Raw genomic sequence first — 20,200 nt, forward strand, 5'->3', positions numbered from 1 at the left:
TAAAACAAATGTTACTTTGCATTTGATGACTGAATCTGGCAGTTAAAAATCTTGCCTTGCCTCCAGGAAAGTGGCAGATGAAGGGCCAATTTTCCTGCTCACAGCTCCTGGCACAAACCACCTTGGTTCCCAGTAAAACTGAGGAGAGAGTTTGATACAAAGTACAGTTGCACACATTTTTATTTGTATTGAAGAGTTGCCCAAAAGCAGCACGTCCAAGAACTTTAAAATTACTGTTTTCCCTCTCTCTTAGGAATATGGATCCAGAACATTTAAGATGTGGAAAGAAGATAGTCAGAGATGATGCAATTTTTAATTTTGGCTCCGTGAGTATTTGACTTTTTTTTTTAATCCTCCAAACTTTCTAAGAAGCACAAGAAGCTCACACTGTGTCCAGTAATAACTGGATTTAAATTCAAACTGCAGGGAGAAGAACATGGAGGTGTTCAGTGGGGCTGTCTAGACAGGACACCTGTAAACATTTCTGCTTCTGAACTGGTGGCTGTGTATTGTGAGACCTAATTACCTCTTTAAATGACAAGTAACATGTCTTGTTTACAGGTGACTTGTGACATTTAAATTCTATTGATTTTTAGTGAGCCAGACTGCAAAAAGGGCTCCTGAAAATCAGTTATTTAAAAATAACACATTAAAATGCTGCTCTTCAATATCAAATTGCAGTCACTAGTTTTAAAAAAAAAATAATCTTTAATCTTATTTGTTATCTTATTTGTTCTGTTCAGAATTAACTATCCAGTATATGCCTGAGATCAGTAAAATACTTCAAATGCCTGTATTTGTACAGATATTTATCCATGTGTAGGATGGAGGTGTGTATGGATACAAATGTCAGGAAGATTTACCTTCCCCACATGGCATGGCTTGACTTTCACAGCAAAACCATTTGGGGAAAAGGTTTGTCTGTGTCTTCATCTGCTCCCACATGCAAATTAAGTTGGCAGATTTCCACAGGGCCTCGTTAGCAGGACAAGAGAAGATGGAAATGACGTGGGAGTGGTTTTAGAACTCAGTGCCACACCAACCTTAGTGCCCCATGGTCAGAGAGTTCTGAGGCACTAAACAACCCCCAGGATAAATCCCAGCAAACATGGAAATTCTTGGAATAATCACTGCTTAGGTGACTCATCTGTATTATGAAATGGAAATTATTTTAAAGCACATTCTGTCCTTCCAAGCTTGCTGTGGATTCTGGACAGCAGAGCGGTGCTTTTCTCTCTGAATTGTACACAGTGTTTTTCTGTTCCTTGCTTGTTTATGTCTGTGATGTGCAAGCCTCCAAATGTTCCAGCCTTTGAATCCCCAGCCAAGAGCTGCAGTGCTTCCAGGAGAACTTGTATTTCCCTGCCCCATGCTGCAGGGTCCCCAAAGGCCAGGCAGTGTGAGGTGACTGCTCTGCTCCCCTGCTAATGAAGAGCTCCAGGCCACGTTTATCCCCACTTTTCCAAGAAAATGGATGACTGACCTTGCCTGCACAGATAATCTCTGAAAGCAGGACCCTCCAAGGGCACTTATTTAAGTTTGGGCATTAGACTTTTATTCCTTTTTCATATATTTCCCTTTGAATAAGGAAATGCAGCAGATGCCATTCAGATGTGATTCTCCCTGGATGCTCCTGGCAGACCTGATTTGGTTGAATTCCAGAGATTATAACAAATCTAAAGGTTAATACTGTGTTATCCTTTAGCTCTTTAAAAAATATCTATTTCTGTACATTTCCATCTGCATTTTACTGATTTTTAGACAGGTAAGCATCACAAAATGAACTAATTTCTCTTTTCATTGCAACCAGAAATTAATCTCAATGACCCAAGCTGGTGAGTGACTTGAATAGCCCAAATTCCACCCTGTTATGCACAGTGACACGTGAAACTCACACTTTGGTCTGGGCTGAAAGCTGCTGGGCTGTGCCAAAGAGCTGTGACTAATTTAGGGAGAGAGCCAAAGGGTGCCTTTCTCTGGCCATTGTTTCCCAGCAAGGGAGAAGTGATTTTGTGTGTAGAATCTTTCAGGACATGCCCTTGGTAGTCTTACTCAGCCAAGTGCTCTGTCAAAAATGGTGTGGAGTTAGGAATACCTGACAGTTTTAGAAGAGGAATGGTAAATCCCTATTGCAGGTTAATTTTATTAGTTCTGAATACCTCCATAGTGACTGTGATAATTCTCTCCTGGCTGACCCCAGCACATATATTAAATATTAGGTGGAAGAGAAGAATGCTCCCATGAGCTAGGAGGGTGCAAGTCCAAGTTACCACTTAATTTTTATTTTGTTACGATGCTCCACTCTTATCTGAGATTATTTGGAATGGGAGAAATATTCACTTCATCAGGGTGAGTTTGTTCAGTGCATCTGGACAATGCAAAGACAGAATATTACACCAAAACTCTTTTCTGTATTTGCACAGCAGTGTAGGGACAGTCTCTCTTCTGAGCAAACAGATGGAGCAGTACAAAATCCTTGAAGAAAATCCTTAGTAAGATTCCTTTCAAGTTCAAAACTTTTTTAATACACAATATCAAACATCCATTTCCACAAAGAAAGAGTTGTGGAATCAGCTGTCAGGAGTCTGTAGATCCATTAGAGGAGGGGTGTGCAAGAGATGAGTGAACACAGAGTAAGGAAATCCTTTTTTTCTCTTGAGTAAAGATTATTTTGTCATTTAAAAAAAAAATAAAAATCACTGTCTGGGAGCTGCCAATTTGTCCATCCATGGTGGGTTATCTCATTGACCCCACCTACAGAGGCTTCTTTTCAGTCTGGGTAAATGTTAATGTTTAGACAAGTCTCCCAGCAAAATGTGTTCTTAATCTCCTGCTGAATTCTTACATCAGAACACAAAGAAATTTAGCATGGCTGTCAGTTATTTTCCAGTAAAACACCCACCTTATAGAAGTTACATATGCTTTCAATTTTTAGGATATTTAATAATGTTTTCATCTCTAATTAGGAGAAATATCTGGGTTTGGCTCTTTCGTTCTCCTGGGAACCAAGAGTTTGGTTTTGCCAATTGCTGGATCATTACAGAATTCCAGTCCTTGTGTTAAATTTTGCTTTTCAAGTTCTGAATGAACTTGGAATTTGGATACATGTTTAAGCAGCAACTGGTTTCCTGGAAAATACTAAACTGGGTTAAACACCACAACTCTCATAAAAAGAACATTCAAGTGTAGAAAACAATAGCAGAGAAATCCTGAGTAAAACTTGCTCTATTCAGCCCTTTCTTTTCTATCCCAGGAAATATTTGTTACACACAGGGGGTTATTTATAAAATGGTTATATTTACCCACATTCAGAGCTGGAAGTCACGAAATGCAGATTATTCCTAAGGTGCTGTGGCTCAGACTATAGTTCCTGTGTTTATTTGCTACTTGACAGCTAAAAGGGGCAATTTCTTTTACAAGCAAAGTAAACAAAAAGTTATATTTGACGAGCTTTAAATCAGCTGAGATATTAAACCCCCAAAATTGGGATTTACAGTGGAAAATCTATTTTCTCTTAAGGGCAGCAGCCCCACTGGTGCCAGTTTAAAGGACTGCAGAGCACACAGAGGTTTTAGAGTTGGGTTTAGTGCTCTGAGGCTGGTTCCAAGGAGCTCTGATATGGACTGGAATTGTCTAATTTGGCTTTACAAGAGGAGCCCCAGCAGCACATTCTTTCCACTGGCAGTTCCGTGTTCCCTGCAGTTTGTACCATGAGGAGCACATCCTCAGCTAAAACAAATCAGTGCCATTGCAATTATTTTGGAGGAGCTACACTTGATACACACATCTGCAGACACAGGATTTCTTCAATTGCAGCACAAAAAAACCAATGGGAAAATTGCTTTCCAGAGAGGAAATGTGTCAGGAACACCTCACCCATCCCCACTGAAGGAGATGCAGGTTGCACTGTGCCAGTTTGTACCTGCTGAAAGGTGATTTGCAATATATAGACATAAACTGAGGTGTTGGTGACAGGCTGGGCCTAAATGGCAGCTGTGACTGAAGTCATTCCTTTACTGCATGGCTGAGTTGTCTGTCTCTGCCAGGGTCTGATTAGCCAGGTTTCCTTCATTATTTATAACAAGCAATATGCCATAAAAATGTCATTTTCACTGCCTAAATCATAAAAATTTCCATTAAAACCTTCTGCTGTATGGTCCTAGAGAATATTCATCCCCAGGCTCTGACAGGGAGGTACAAATGGGTATTCATTTCCAGCAGTAGTGAATTCCAACAGTTTGGAGTCACCAATCTATGTAATATTAAAGGGTGATTTTTTTTTCTAAGCTTCTGTTTTGGTCAGGAATCTCAAAAAGAAGGTAGGATCAAAAGCAAATTGAGCCATTGGGGATCACATTAATCCATGACAGAATTTAGCAGGATCCCAGGGATTTATACCAGAAACTGGGGGGATGAAACTGAACCCACAGGAGCTCCTGTGTGTCCCCTGCCCTGTGCTGATCCTGCCAATCCCCGTGCCCAGTTCTGAACTGGGATTAGTCCCAGCCCAGAAACACTTCCCAGGGGAGTCCCTGGGCTTTGAAACAAGATTAGAAGAACTTGGATGTGACTTTAGAGAACCAGATTTAGGAAATGCTGGATTTGCTTCCAGTCTGTATCATGCTCCAAGGAACCCCAAGCTTTGCTTGTGAAACCTCTCCACAATTCCTGGCTGTGCTCAGGTTTCCTCCAGGCTCTCACTGCTCCTGAGCCTGGGCAGACAGGAGCATTCCCTGTGTGCCTCCCTCGCTGGCTTTGGGGCTTCAACACCCAGTTTGTGATTCAGATGTTGGACCTGGAGCTGCAGGTTTTGTTTCCTTGGCTGGATTCCAAGGACGCTGCTGGGAACACGTCTGGGATTTTGGGCTTTTGGAGTCCCATCACTGGCACAGCTGCCAAGAGGTTTGGCCTCACGAGAGGGCTCTTTTTATTCAGGACTTCAAACACTTACCTATTTCCCCTATCCAGAATATAAACCTGTTACTCTTTTACCTGCTTTCCCCACTTCCAACTGTGATTTTTCATTCAGGCTCCTCCTAAGCTTAAAATTTATTTTCCTTTGTTCTTGAGAATCCTCCTTATAAACATCTTAGATTGTGAACACTCAGGAGTTTTCCTTCTTAGTGTAGCAGTGTTTTGGTGAGGGCTTTATTTTTCCTTTACAACACCTAGAAAGAGAATTTTGTTTTCCCTTTGTGAAACCTCAGATAACACTTGGAAGTTCTGTGTTCCCTGGGTGTGTTGCTCATAAAATACAGGTACAAATAGACATGTCAGTGGTGGTGTGGAAATTACTCAGGATTATGAATCACCTTGAAAAATACTATTGGAAAGCTGAGCCTGATGCTGTTAGTCATTCTGCAATGGCAAAGGGAATTATGGGCTCAGTGGAAGAGAGATGCAAGTTAGTGCAGAGTCAGTCTTTTTCTGCTTCTGACATGTGGAAAACATCTTCTAAACATCCCTTTTTTCACTGTTATTAGCAAAATGGGCAACTTCTGAAAGGGTTAAAGGAGATTTGCCATAACCTTCACTTTCCCCTCAGTTCTTGTCATTTATGAGAATTAATGAAGATATTAAATAAATCTGATGTTTCCTTTTTCTGTTTCCACTAATTAGTCCCAGTCAATCAATAGAATATCCACATTTTCCCAGCTGGTTTGGAGTCAAAAGATACTGAATCTGAACTTGTTTTTTCATGTCACATCCAGAGCTTTGGAAGAGTGTTTTGGCAGGCTTCCCTGTGGGCACAGCTCCCATTCCCAGAGTTCTCTCCAAAGCATTAAGAATGGAAATAAGCAGCTCAGAATTTTCCAGTTTAGCTCAGGCTCTGTGTACGTTAAGAGAAACAGAAGCACAACCACAAGTACAACAAAACCCTTCATGTGGCCGGAGAGCTGAGCTTCAACTGGGGAAACTGGCACAAACTGGTCCGTGTTGGGCTCACACATTGCAGCCCACGTTTGTCCTGCTGGGGGGGGACAGTGGCTGAGGCACCAGACCACCAGGAAGCTGCTCCATGTGAAGAAAATCTGCCTGGTGGCCTAAAATCAGAGGCAGCCTCAGAAATCTCTCAATGAGTTACTCTGAAATACTCTTGCTTGTAGGAAACCATCAAAGCCACTGTGATAGAAACACTTCCATTTTCTCTCTGCTCCTCAGGGTGATTCCTTGGCTTGGCTTGTGGAAGCTGCTTAAGTAAGTGACTGAAATAAGCCACACAGATAGATAGATATATATAAAGTGTTGATTTTTGGGTGCTTTTCTCCTGTCAAATGCTGAAGAGGTGCTCCAGAGTATCTGTTCTTTGGAGGAAAATATTCCTAGGATAATACTGTCTTACAGAGAATATGATCTGGGAAAAATCCTGAGGCAGAGCAGGGATGAGGAAAATAAAATTGATTCCTGATGTCTCTTTGAGGGTTACAGTCCAACTCTTATGAAACTTAGTGGGGAACTTCCCTGCTGTCTGGTCCTCGGGGTATCACCATAACAAAGCAGAGCTACAACTGGTAGTAGGCACAGACAGATAAAACTGAAACATGTGAAAATGTTTTATTAGAGACAAGAGATTGAATTTTGGCAAAGCTGTTGAGTTTGCTGAGGATAACAATAATCAGATTTAATGATTCTTCTTTTTCTGACTTTGAATTGATGGAACCTCACAGATATTATTTTTTCCATTCAGAAAATAAGTAATAGTGTGGAAGTTACAGAACTCCTTCAAATCAGAGCTCTGAGCAGGCAGGAATCTTGACTTGAAGCACTGAGCTCCAGTTCCTAGAAGTACTGAATCTCATGGGCACTGGATTTGCTTTTGCGAGCAAACTTTCCTTCCCATGTTTTACCCATTTTTCAGGTTTTCCTAGAACATGTGCACATTTCCAGCTAATTTATACTAGTTATACAACTAATTGAAAACCATGTTTTCATAGAATGAGACATCCCTATCTTAAACATCTCTCTGAAATGCAATTCTCCTTTTGACTACAGTCTTTAAAACCCAGAGCATCTGAGCCTAAATTCCATTTTCAATGTCCTAAGAAATTTGTAGCATTAAAAGTCTCAAGACCTTGGCTTATTTTTAAAAGGTGCTATTAAATATATGAATATATTCCCTTATGCACTTTTTCCCTAGAATATGAAATGGTCATTCCCCTTAAATAGTAACACAGTGCCCTGCAATGCTGAGCACTGCTGGAATGGCTCTACAGTAAAGTTAAACTTCAAATTTTAATCTGTCTCTGAGCCACATCCTGTTTTCAGTTAACTGATCTCATATGGGGGAAATTTACCACAGGAAATCTCTCTAGTTTGGAAAGTACCAAAACCTTATCTTTAGTTTCTTTGTGTAATTCAGCACCTTTGGAGACAGAGGTGCAGCAGAATCACAGAAAATTTCAAGAAGTCTCAAAGCAAGAGACAAGGAGTGAGTTAAGGGCACAGGGAAGAGGTGGAGCTGCCACTTCATCCCTAAACCTGAGTGGTGTAACACTGATCATTCTAAAATTAATATCTTACGCCTCTTTATATCCCCAAAGTTTTTTAAAGAAACACATCCAGAAATCTTTTAGTTTCTGAAAGAGATTTTAACTCACATCCTGGCAGAAACTGCCTGGGCCAAATTAACTTATGATGAATTTCAACAACCCAAATGAGAGCAAATGGGTCAGGCCAAGGCCTCACTGGGGCTGTATCACATTTTCCCCAGAGCTTTGAGTTAAATTCCCAGCCCTGATGACTCTGGGCTACAGATGCACATCAGATCAGCACCTACAGGTGTGCTGTAGATCAGCAGGGAGGAGGAAGTGGAACCGAGGTGTCTGTTGTGTCTGTGTGTGCACACCCAGCAGGGAAGGTGTGTTTGACTTGAGGCAAACCATGCTGCACAAGAAATCCCTCAGCAGCCCCTGCGGTGCCTGCAGCTCCTGGCAGGGCAGCAATTAACAACCACTGAAGCATCCAGAGAGACACCTCTGCTTTTTATTTTGAATTCTGAGCAAGGCCTCACCCCCCAGGGATATTCCCCACAAGGAAGAGTGAACAGATTTGCATGTACAACTCTTTTTCTGACTGAATCCTGTGTCAGAGCAAGAGAGGGTGGCAGCAAAGGGTGAAGAGGACCTTCTGCTGATAATGAAACTTTGCTTCGTAGAATCTTTGCTGCACTCTAAGAAGGCTTTGCAGACATTAGAGAACTCTGGTGTTTCCCCGCTGCCTTGGAGGGTGAGGCACAGGGGGCTCCCCGGGCGCGGTTTCCCGGCGGTGGAGGCTCGGTCCCGGCCCTGGGGCAGGGGCTGTCACCGCGCTCTGGGCAGCCTGGACTTTCTGTCTGAGTCGCCGCTCGCCATGGCAGACCCAGCTCCGCTTTCAGGAACCAGCCACCAGATTCTCCATTTCAGCTGGCCCGGGGGAATTTGCGCCGCGGGGCTTTTCCTCAGCCCGTTCCCCGTGCCCGCTGTCCCCTGCCCGGGACAGCGCCGGTGCCCCGAGCAGGGGAAGCCCCGCTCCCTCCGGCCCCCGGGCGCGGCTCGGGCTCCCCGCTCCTCCCGCCGGAGCGAGGCAGCATCGCCGAAATCCAGGCGAGCCTCCCGGCCGCAGCTCCGGTACCGCGGTGAGCGCCCGCCCGGGGCCGCCGGGCTCAGGTACGGGAGAGGCGGGGATGGGGGAGGGATGGAGGGGAGCGGGAGGGATGCAGGGATGAGGGGAGGGATGGAGGGGAGCGGGCCCCGCTGCGGAGAACCGCCCGCGGCCCCCGGACCCTCGGGCCCGCTCCCCGAACCGCGGCCCGGGAGCGCCCGGGGGGCAGCGGGGACTGCCCGGGCTCCGGCCGCTCCCCGAGCCCTGGGCCGGGACCCCCGGGCGGTGCCGGGCGAGCGGAGCCGGGGCTGGGCCAGCGGGCGGGGGCAGCCCCAGCAGCCCCAGCAGCCCCCCGCGACACCTCCGGCTCCGTTCGGCTGTGTCTGCCGGCTCCGTGCGGGGCTCCGGCAGGTTGGGCGGTCACTGCGGAGCTCCCGCCCGGCTGCCTGCAGAAACCACGGGAACCGGCTGAGGAAGGCCATGGAAAAGCCTGGATGTTCCCAGAGCAGAGCCTCAAGCCCAGGGTGTGCCGTGCCCACCTCACGGCACTCACCGCCAGCCCGGCCTGCCCACCGCAGCCTGGGCTCTTTGATTTTCACATTTCTTAGCGTGACTGCTGGTGATACTGACACAGGTTATGCTGTGTCGGTATTGCTATGGGGACATAATAGCTTTATGGAGGGATTATTATAATCAAACCGCACCAGTTCTCTGAGTGAAAACCTTCCTTGGACTTTCCAAGAGACTCCAAGAATCAGTTTTGGCTGCATTTCAAAAATATCCCACTGCACAGGTCTCATTAAGCGAACCAAACTGAGTGTGAATGTCACCTTGGCACAGGTGGCTCTGGGTGTGCCTGGTCACAGCACAGCATTAAGGGCTTGTGGACTTGGGATTTCCTTCGTCATTTCACCACAACTTTTGTGACTTCACTGTCACTGTCAACACAGCAGCTGCTCAGTTTCTGTGCCTGTGAAGTGAAATCATGAATTTTGGCTGCTGAGAATTGAATGTGGCTGGGGATTTTCTCTGCAGAAACAATCCCATGTGATGAGAACTGATGGGATTCATCTTTGTACAAGCTAAAAACGCTTGAAAGAAATCCCCAACCCCCTCCTTTTAGGCCACTGTCTATTTTTGTGTTGTGTTTGAGGGAGATTTTCAAGGTGTTCAGTAATTTCCTGCTGGGTCAAACCCCACTGTGACATTTGGTCACGCTGTCACTGTCACTGTCACTGCAGACCCAGCGCTGTTACTGCTCAGGTTTGGGGTGCTTCAGGCCTCTGGTACATCCTCTCACATCCAAGTGAGTGTGTGCACCTGGATTCCATCTCCTCTCCAACAGTGCTCGCTTCAGATGGCTGAGAACACCCCCAGGAGCCTGCAGGACACCCCGGGCTCTTCCCCTGATGAAAACGAGTTTCCCTTCGGGTACCCCACCAACATTTGCGAGGATGTGCCTGGTCAGAAGTTCCTGTGCAGTAACTGCAATAACATCCTGAAGCAAGCCCTGCAGACGCTGTGTGGGCACAGGTACTGCTCTGCCTGCCTCGCCTGGATCGTCAGGTATGTGCTGGGCTGTGCCCCGAGCCCCGGCACTGCTCTCTGGTGGATTTTCCGTGCTGGAATGCAGGATACTCCCTGCCTCCTCCTTGTTCCCACCATGGGAGTCTCTGGGCCCTGACAGATCTGTGACATAATCATTCTGATTTAACCTTGAAGAACTGGTCCAGGCCTTGGATGGAATCTTTCCATGGCACTTTGCAGCTCTCTGATAAGAGATGTTATGGGGTTTTAGTAAATATGATGTCATATGTCTGTATCTGTATCTCTGGTGTTTTCTGTGTTTTAAAAGACTTTTGTTTTCACCTTCTCTTTCTTGCTTGGAGTTTTTGAATCATTCATGGGATTAATAGCTTTCCATCTTTATTCCTCCTTATGGTTCAGGCTGCCCTTATTTTACTGAAATGCAGATTGGATTAATGGGCATAGTCTTGGTCTTAAAGAACAGAAGAGCAAAACTTTTTGGATATCAGTGTGTTCCAAAATTGACCCTTTAGTGAACAAGGACTATGGATTCTGAGTGGAAATCACAATTTTCATGGTTTTATTTGTGTCAGTGCCTATACAGAGACCTCCTAAACTGCAGTGCACCACTGGATTGTTATTCAATTTTTCTTTCTTTTCACCAGAAACAATAAAACTGCAATTTGCCAGAAATGTAAAGAGGAAGATCCCAACACTTTAGGTGAGGAAAGCCTATTGGCAGAAGAAAGGGTAAGTTGTAGTTCACAGATCATTAATTTATCATTAACCATTCTCTGTAGTCATCACTGGGCTGGAGTTCAGAAGGGAATAATATCAAATGTAATAGCAGCTGATAGTTACACATTTTAACTTAGGCTTTAATAACTTGGATTTCTCAGAGTTTTTGGTTTTAAAAAGTGTAATGGCAGCCTCAGGACTTTCCAGATCTAGGTTCTGCAATGTAAAATCCCAAACTCTTCCATATGATTAACTTTTTATTGTCTCAAAGTAACTGGTGCTTTCCTACTTGTAATAATATGTCTTAAATGTTACTTATTATCCTCAGCAAATATTTTAATGGATTTTCCAGCCTTGTGGCTTCTTGTACCCTTCAAGCATGAAGCTGAACATAATAATCGATACAAAACTATGCCCTGGCAAATGTTTCATCTGTAATTTAATGGTGCAGATCTTTTCTTGTGTGATTTTCCAGGCAAATTGCTGTTCTGTTCTGGATCCCAAACAAACTGGGCTGTAAGGCCCAGTCCCAGTTTGTCTTTTTCCCTCCTCTCTGATTACATGCAGGGATATCAACAAACACACCATTTGTCTAAATTTTTTAGGGGGAAATGAAAACAAATACGCAGTGGCATAAAAACCAAAGTTTAGGAAGCAGCAAAATAATGGATCTGCTGCTAATGCTGGACTTGGTAATATCCCAGGAAAAAACCCAAAAAACAACGCCTCAGTTCTGCAATTCATTTCCCAATAACAGATTTCCTGCACAAATAGGTGCAGCTGAACCCTTCTGAACGTGCTTTGACTGACATTTGGGATTTCTCTGCTGTGGGGCTCTCCCTGAGGGAGCTGGGAATTTCTGCAGGCTGTGGGTGGGTGGTTGTGAGCAGCTCCTTTGCCTGCTGGGTGTCCACATGAAGCCAGGAAGGGAGGAGGATCTGCCAGTGTAGATCATTCCCAACAAATGCTGGGTAGATTTTGAAATGTGGGCACAGTTTATAAATACTTTCCTGCCTCTGTTTGTAAAGCTTTCCCCTCCCAGTCCTTACTCTGCATTATTCCATGTGAAATCTGCATTTCTCTGCACTGTACTTACCTCCAGAGTATTCAAAAAAATGCATTTAAACTGTGGCAGGGCTTCTTCTTGCATTTATTTTGGTGCAAAATGTAATATTAAAGTGTGCAGTATTTCATAATTACATAACAACTGTACAATTCCTCATGTTTAAATAACACAAAAATCCACGTAGTGCAAAGAACAAACCTCTCTCCCATCTGGTTCAGATTTTTTTTTAGCACACAGTGTCTGCTAAATGGAAACAGCCCAGATCTGAGCAGTGCACTCAGTGCAGAGACTCTCAAGTCCTCTCTGCAGCACATTTAGGAGGTGTTAATGACCCCGATAATGAAATGCATTCATTAAGGGACCCCACAGTCAGGGTCCTGTCAGCACATTCGCTGCATGTGAAATATTTCAGGCTCCTGTGAAATGTAAAATTAGAGCTGTATTTATTTTCAGTAAATAAATATCGTGTCAGATTATTTTTGAGTGCTAAGAAATAAATGTTTTAATAATTATTTGGGTTCCTACTATGCTAAGATTAACTTGCCAGGTCACAGGGTCTTATTCAATACAGTAAATTTTAAAAAAATTAAAGATTTATCAAGGTGTGGATTTCTGCTACCTTTTTCCTATTCCAAGGATGCATCCAGAAGTAGTTTCTCAGCAATGTTTTTTTTTTTTTCCTTACTTTGTTTTCTTTCCAGGCTTTTGGTGATGCTGCCATTAATAAAGAGATTTCTGAACTCAGAGTCCACTGTGTGACCCTTGGGTGCAGCTGGTCTGGTATCATGAAAGATTTTGAAGTATGTTTAAAGAGAGTTTATTCAGATTAATGTGGAATGGGGACAGGGAGGCAGTGAAACCAGGGTATCAGCAGACACAAATTCATGCAATTAATTAGAATCAGTGTCAGTATTGTGATTTATACCAATGTTTTTGTCTAAAAATGTGTCATTAACCTATGGAAGGTTAAATCCCCATGGCAGGGGGATGGGGCTGGATGATCTTTAAGGTCCCTTCCAACCCAAATAATTCTGTGGTTCTGTGATTAACTTTAGCAGGGCTTTGACCAAATCCAGAACATCCTGAATGAAGTTCACATCACACAAATCTACATCAACTTGATTTTTTTTTTCCAGTGGTTTCCTTATCATTTTAAGTGCAAGGCTGCTACAAGCAGGTTGTGACAGGACAGAGTCACTGCTCAGGCAATGTCCTTGGTGTGTTTTATAGGAGAAATAATTCCCTCCTGTGTCTGTGTATTGATTGTACTCATCATTCTTCACAGGCTGATCTGAAATGCCTCAATTAAAAAATTTAAGTGGTCAAGATTTGTGAATCTGCCATGCAAATCTGAGTAATAATACAAGGGAGAAAGCTTGGAGCAGGATCATGTTTTCAAACAAAAGCCCTAAGAGAGACTGTTTAAAGGAGACCTCGTGTTTGAATTTACTAAATGGTGTTTGGTTTTGGTTGTGAGATTTTTAAAATGAATAATTAACAGAAAAAGCCCCAGTAAAGTTGGTGAATTTTTCACCAGTAATCTCAGTAACTTTGTGCAGTGGGACTTTACCCCAGCTTAGAAGAAATGCAGATCAGAGCCCTGGGCTGCCAGAACAGAGACTATTTATAGATAAAAATGAATCATCACTTTACATGTTGCTTTATAACTTTTTTACTTCCAGGAGCATCAGAGTTTATGTGAATATGCTTTGATCCCTTGTCACACTGGCTGTGGGCACGTGGTGATGAGAAGGAAGCTGGCAGATCACTTGGAAAATGGATGTGTCAATAATGTGACAGTGTGTCAGCAGTGCCAGCGCAGCCTGCCCAGCTCTGAATTCCAGGTAAGAACATTTCTCTCTCAAATAAAAGCTTTCTATTGATGGTGTCAATAATCTGTGATGCCATTTTCCCACCCTGATTTCATTGCACTCGGGGAATATTTAATTTTCCTGAGTTTGATCATTTTTCCACACAAGTGTTGGAGGGAAAAATGGATGTGATAATGTGCTGGTGATGTGACAAAGTACCCATGTGCTCCCCTGGGCTCAGGCAGCCCAGCTTTCAGCTTCTGGCTCAAAATGTGCCCTGGTGTGAGGTAAGAGAAAACCAGAAAAGCACAGACACTGGCAGGGAAGGGATCTTGAAAGTGGCTGAAGCTTATTCATACTAAAGCTACCCACAAATGTGTAGGGCAGGATTCTTTCAGATATTATTTCTATTAGATCTGATCAGACATAAACCTCCAAATTATCAGCAGTGTCCATAGACCAGGTAGATCTCACTCTGAATCTGCCACAAATATCTCAGTGCCCGTTCAAACAGGGTTGCTTTATAATTTTTTTATGTTATTTGTTCAAAACAATGAATATTGTTCCCTCCAGATGATTTCAAGAGAACAATAATGGTAAATGAGGCACGGTGATTAAAGACCCACGTGACAGGAGGGCTGTGGGTATTTCAGAGATGTAAATAGTTCTGGGTAGGTCTGTGTATCCAAAGTGTCACAAATCGGTGCCTTTCCAAATACTGAGCTGAGAGATTTATATGGAATGACGAGACTCGGGTGCTCTGCTCAAATCTGCTCCTTGGGAAGCTTCTGCCTGTGCTCTCCATCCTTTACCAACCTGCAGAGAGAGGAGAACCTGGAGCCAGGCACATCCTGGTGGTGCTAAACCCAGCCTTTCCCAAAACTCTGAATGCCAGAAGGTGGCAACACTAAATCCCTTCTGTGAGTGCAGGAGGGGGAAAGCTGAGCTCTCTGCTCAGGGCTCTCCACAGCTCCAGGGCTGTTTTCCTCCCACTCACTCCACTCAGCTACCACCTAATTCATATTTTGGTTAGGAAACCTTGGCAACTGAGCAGGGGGTTGGCCTTGAGGTGTGGCTTTTTTATCTGCCTCCTTTAGGATGTGTAGAATTCTGGTTACATGATCTGCTTTAATAAATCTGCACCGAGTCCCAAATTTTGATTATTTGTGGGTATTTTATGGGTCTACAACCGTCTGGGAGAAAATAGTAAATTTTGGGTGCTGCTCTTGCTCTCTTCATCTTATTCATTCAGTTTTAGGTCTTTTGATTTTTCATATTTCTCTATTTTTAAATAAATTTCTCTCCTCTGAATGGCAGTGCCTCTCCCCCTCAAGGAATGGGTGATCTGAAGAAGTAAAAGAGCAGAAATTAATAAGATCACTGGCAAGATAAAGAGTGTTTAAAAAAGGAGTTAGAGAGCGAGAAAAACCCGTGGCTGCATTTCTGAGAATCGAAAGGGAAACCTCAGAGCTGGTGTGCAAAGGAGTTTGTGGAGATTAAAGCCACCCCCTCTGAAGAGTGTGAAGGGAAAGCTGACAGCTGCTGTGTTAAATACAGATATTACAGAGCCAGTGGCAGGGGGATCTCTTCACCCCTCCTGGAGGCAGAAATGGCAGGAAGCCTCCTGGGAGTGCTGATGTATTTTGCTTTAGCACATCATGCTGGAGAATTTGGGTTCCAGCCTCCAAAAATATTCATAAGCAGGATGCAAGAAGGGTCTGCACGTTGAGCAAAGTGTATGGAGTCAATGCAAGAAGAGTTTATATTTGAATTATATTTGAATTTGAATTTATATTGGAGTTTCCTGTGCTGTAACCTGTTTATGTTCATATATATATATATATATCTGTATATATTTGAATTTCCCGTTCTGCTGGTCATTGTTGTTTCCTGTTCTGTAACCCTCAGCTTGTCACTGCATGTGAGTGCACGTTTTTGTGTGTTCACATAACTTTGGTTTGAACCTGGCAACACCTGCACATTGCCAATCTTGTATCCAATATCCCAGGGTGACCTTCAATTCGACAATTAAGGAAGGTGCTGCATGTTTTCCTTCTTGTTTTAATGACAGGAGCATTCATGTGAAGGCAGTTTGTGCAAGGAACAAAAACCTGTGCAAGCAGAAACAGCATCAAAGGAAAAGGTGGGTGAAAGATGAGTGAGTGCAATGGGGCTTTATTCCAATTAATAAAATTATCACTTGTTCATTTAGGTTCAACGAACACCTGAGAACATCTTCAGATCCAGCAGTTGTATCTGGCTGCTCTTTACATCCCAGCAAAGCCCTGCTGGCTGCCTCATCTTCCCTGCTCCCACAATTACCTTCCCTACATTTTCTTCTCAATTAATCTTGTGAAATGAGCAAATCTTTGTTTCCTCTCATGCCTTGAGTGAGCCACATGAGCAGGAGTGTGCTGTACAGCAGTGTATCTGCAGCATCTTCTTTATGAGAAGTTGTTAAATTGTGTTCTGTCATGATGGGGTCTGTGAGATGGGCACATCACTGCCAGGCTGTGTGCAGGAAACTTGTCATCAGCCACACTCTTATTGATTTACCATCAATTTTCAAAGCTGGCTGGGCACTGGGAGCTGTGGAATTGCCTTGACTTGAATTAATCTGATTTATGACTGCTGGGTTTGTGGCTTAGGTATTTTGTAGAGAAATAAGAGAATTAATTTAAATTTGTTTTGATTATTTCCTCTGCATTTTGTTTCTCAACAGAGCCACTCTACATCATCAGCCAGCAAGGATGGGTGTTGTTTTTCTGAAGTTGGCTGTGCATTTAGGGTGAGTGAAACATTCCCTTCAGGAATGTTCTACCCTGCTTTGGCCATTCCCTTCAGGGAAGCATCTCTTAAAGCAGAGTCAGCCCTGCTGATGCCAGGTGATGGAGCTGCACCTGCTCCTCACAGTTTTTCCATCTCCCAGGAGCTGCAGCATTGCTGGGTTTGGCCCCAGGCCTGTTGGGCTGGTCATGGAGGGTGCACTGACAGCGTTGTCTCTTCCAGGGAAGCAAAGAGAAGCTAAAGGAGCACGAGAAGTCCTCAGTGGGGGCCCACATGCTGCTCCTGCTGCAGCACATCAGGCAGCTGCAGGGAACCTTGAGCTCTGCTGCCAGAGCTGCACAGGGCTTCACCCCACAGCCACAGCTGGACTTGAGGAGCTCGGGAAAAAGCATCTCTGACCTGCAGATCCCAGCAGGGCTGGAATTCAGCAGGGATCCAGAACTGGACTGTTTCCCTGGGTCCTCTGTTCCTGAAGATCAGTCTGTCCTGCAGCAGCTCATGAGGGAGAAGGTGATTTCTGAGCTGGAAAATAAACTGCAAGTCTTTGAGAACATTGTGGCAGTGCTCAATAAGGAGGTGGAGAGCTCTAATTTGGAAATCCTGGCCTTCAGGAGACAGAGTGAACTGGACCAGAACATAATACGGAGCCTTGAACTGAAGGTAAAAAATTACAGCAGGGATTGTCTGTGTGCTTGTTCTCCAGACAACAAATACTGGCACAAGCCAGGGAGAGCTGGGGTAGGGATCAGAACAGGAGTTTGAGCTGTGAAGGGTTCAGATCCAGACACATATTCATATTTTGTTGTTTGATACATTCTCAAACGTGGATCTCTAATATTTGTTCTCTAAATCCACATTTAGGTAGTGAGGTATTCCTGGGAGTTTTGAGTGTCAGAGTTTGCCATGATCAGGCTGTGAGCAGGCAGGAGAGCTGTTTAATTGCCTGATCCTCTCCCAGCAGCATTTTGCCTGGAGGCCCAAACAACATCTCTGTATATGTTTTGACATAATGCTGTCACTTAGAAAGGAATCAAAGCAGAACTTCCTGAACACGAGGACTCCAGAAGGATTCAGCCACCCCTGCAGCACAGCCTGGAGCAGGGGGTGACTGAGGACTGGTTTTTTTTGCCCAGATTTCAGAGTTGCACCGGTGCCTGACGCAGAAGGACGCGGGCCTGAGCAGCCTGCACAAGAGCCTGGTGTTCTCTGAGCAAGCCTCCTACGATGGGATCTTCCTCTGGAAAATCACAGACGTTGGCAGGAAGCTCCAGGACTCTGTGACTGGCAGGACAGTCAGTTTCTACTCCCCAGGTAAAGCACAAGATGGAGATGTGTGTTCACAACCCCCCCATTTCTCCAGAACTCTTCTCTCTGCTCCTGTCGGCAGGAGGATCTTTAAAACAGCTCCTTAAACCAAGATGCTGTTTATGCAGAGATCTGTAATCCAGGGCTCTGGGATGTGCTTTTCCAGAGGGCTGTGCTCTAATTTGGGCTCTCACCCTGCACTTTGCCCTCCAGCAGAGCTGCTTGCAGTGGATCCATCGCTCCCAGCCCTCAGCTCGGTGCCTGCTGGCACCACACGGTGCAGCTCTTTCCATGTGGGGACTAATTGGATTAGGTACAGTACACTTGTGTGGCTAATAACAGGTAATTTTCACCAAGGTTTGAGGCACTAAAAGGATTCCAACCACTGGGTTTTCATTGCTTGTAATCCCCAGGGAGTGCTGATTTGTCTGTTCTCCTTTCTGTGAGAGCAAGCCACGCCACACTTTTCCCATATGCCAGAACACACATTATGCCTTTTATCCCCCCAAAAAACAGCTTTACTAATGAAAAGTTCTGATTTTCAGCTTTCTACACTGCGAAATATGGCTACAAGGTGTGTCTGAGGGTGTACCTGAACGGGGATGGCACAGGGAAAGGAACCCACATGTCCCTGTTCCTCGTTGTCATGAAAGGAGACTACGACGCTTTGCTCCCGTGGCCTTTCCGGCACAAGGTAAGAAGGGAAACCTTTCCATATCTGATCCCAGCCAAAAGTCAACACAAGGTGACTTTCTCTGGAGTTTTGTGGAGGTTGAGTGCTTTTCCACATCCCTTTCCAAAGGAGAAGAGCTACCCTGCAGTCCTGGGTAATAAGTTGTCTCTGACTGGAGTCCCTGGTGGGGAAAGCTGCTCCTGCTGATATTCCAGACTTTGCCAGGCAGGATTTTCAGGCACCAGAATGTGGTGTTTGGGTTGTTCCAACCTGTGTCCACCTGGGCTAAAGCCAGACACACATCTTCTCCTGGCTCTTGCTAAACACAGGTAGCATCAGTTTAGGAGGGAATTGTGGTTTGCTGAAGGCATCAGTGGGGTGAGGTGAGAGTTCCACTTAGAGAGGTGCCACAGATGTCTGAGGTAATCCTGGTCTTGTTTTTAACCCTAAGTGTGACCTGATAATGGCAGCAATGGTTAAAAGCAGTGAAAAAAGCAGGGCCTGATCTCTGCTCTGGCATTTTGTGGAGTAATAATTCTGTAAGTCTTTCCTATAAACAGTTTTACTGCCAGTTAGCAGCCAAAAAATAGAAATCAAAGTTCCCAATCCTCACTGTATTTAAAGATTATTACAGATATTTCATATTTCAAGCTATAGAACTGTGAGTTAATAAAAGGGATAATGAGCTGGGGAGATGCTATACTGATATTTAGGTTGTGTCTTTTCCATATTTCTGCATGGGCAACTGAGCTGTTTCTTCTGATTCCAAACCACAATAACAGAATAAATGTAATGACTGTAACCAAACCCAGGGGCTGTTTAAGTTGTCAGGAGAGACAGAGGAAAAAAGCCTTTGGACTGTACAGTTCTCTACCAAGGAATAATTCCTGACTTGATTTAATTTAATTTTGCTTTATGGGTAGCAAAGTTTTAAAAACTTCATCTGGGAGTTCACATGAACTGACCTTGCAGGTTGGAAACATTCGTTACAGTGTGTATTTAATTACCAGAGGAGCATCCAGCTGCTTTTGCTGCCCTTCTGTCCCTGCTTGGTTTGTTTTTCACTCCAGTAACTCCTCATTGCCATGTTCTGTTTTTCAGGTGACATTTATGTTGCTTGACCAAAATAACAGGGAACATGTAATCGATGCCTTTCGCCCAGACCTGACTTCTGCTTCCTTCCAGAGGCCGGTGAATGACATGAATGTGGCCAGTGGCTGCCCCATGTTCCTGCCCTTGTCCAAACTGCAGTCCCCCAAACACGCCTACGTGAAGGAGGACACGCTTTTCCTCAAGTGCATCATAGAAACCAATTAGCAAATCCTGAAATATGCTTGGCTGGGGAGGTCATTTGCTGGATGTCAGTAGATTATGAGGAAAAAAGCATCCCTTTGAGCCCTTGTGTTAGTTTGTGTGTCCAGAAAATCCCCAGAGCCTGTGCCTGCACCCCCTGAGCCCGCTGGAGATGTCCCAGTGCAGCAGCTGCTGGGATTATTTCACCAAACCAGACAATTCTCGTGGTTTGGGTGTCACTCACATCCCCCCACACTGCTGGGGAAGGGGCTGCTCCTGCTCACAGCTGGCCCAGCTGTGGCTGCACTTCTGCTGGGCAGGGACTGGGCTGGATTCCCTGCCCAGGGAGGGGCTGTGGGATCAGGTGAGGGATTGGGGCTGGATTCCCTGCCCAGGGAGGGGCTGTGGGATCAGGTGAGG

At 44.6% G+C, this 20,200-nt stretch overlaps 1 protein-coding gene across 4 annotated transcripts in view; it reads left to right on the forward strand.

The window, feature by feature from the left end:
- Positions 1-24: 24 nt before the first annotated feature.
- Positions 25-20,200, forward strand: part of TRAF1 (TNF receptor associated factor 1) — a 21,286-nt gene continuing 1,110 nt past the window's right edge. Inside the window, exons 1-12 of one of the 4 annotated variants that reach the window (XM_015645059.2) lie at positions 25-161; positions 254-326; positions 9,926-10,146; positions 10,773-10,857; positions 12,613-12,711; positions 13,594-13,755; positions 15,794-15,865; positions 16,445-16,510; positions 16,732-17,169; positions 17,643-17,820; positions 18,360-18,508; positions 19,589-20,194. In XM_015645059.2, the coding sequence (XP_015500545.1) occupies positions 258-326; positions 9,926-10,146; positions 10,773-10,857; positions 12,613-12,711; positions 13,594-13,755; positions 15,794-15,865; positions 16,445-16,510; positions 16,732-17,169; positions 17,643-17,820; positions 18,360-18,508; positions 19,589-19,804 (1,755 nt within the window). In that variant the 5' untranslated portion in view covers positions 25-161; positions 254-257 and the 3' untranslated portion in view covers positions 19,805-20,194. Of the gene's footprint in view, positions 327-8,155; positions 8,646-9,925; positions 10,147-10,772; positions 10,858-12,612; positions 12,712-13,593; positions 13,756-15,793; positions 15,866-16,444; positions 16,511-16,731; positions 17,170-17,642; positions 17,821-18,359; positions 18,509-19,588; positions 20,195-20,200 lie in introns of those variants that run through there. The other 3 variants (XM_015645058.2, XM_033518396.1, XM_015645061.2) reach the window with 3 other exon arrangements.

The sequence above is a fragment of the Parus major genome, chromosome 17 (assembly GCF_001522545.3).
Source record: "Parus major isolate Abel chromosome 17, Parus_major1.1, whole genome shotgun sequence".
In the NCBI taxonomy this organism is placed as follows: domain Eukaryota; kingdom Metazoa; phylum Chordata; class Aves; order Passeriformes; family Paridae; genus Parus; species Parus major.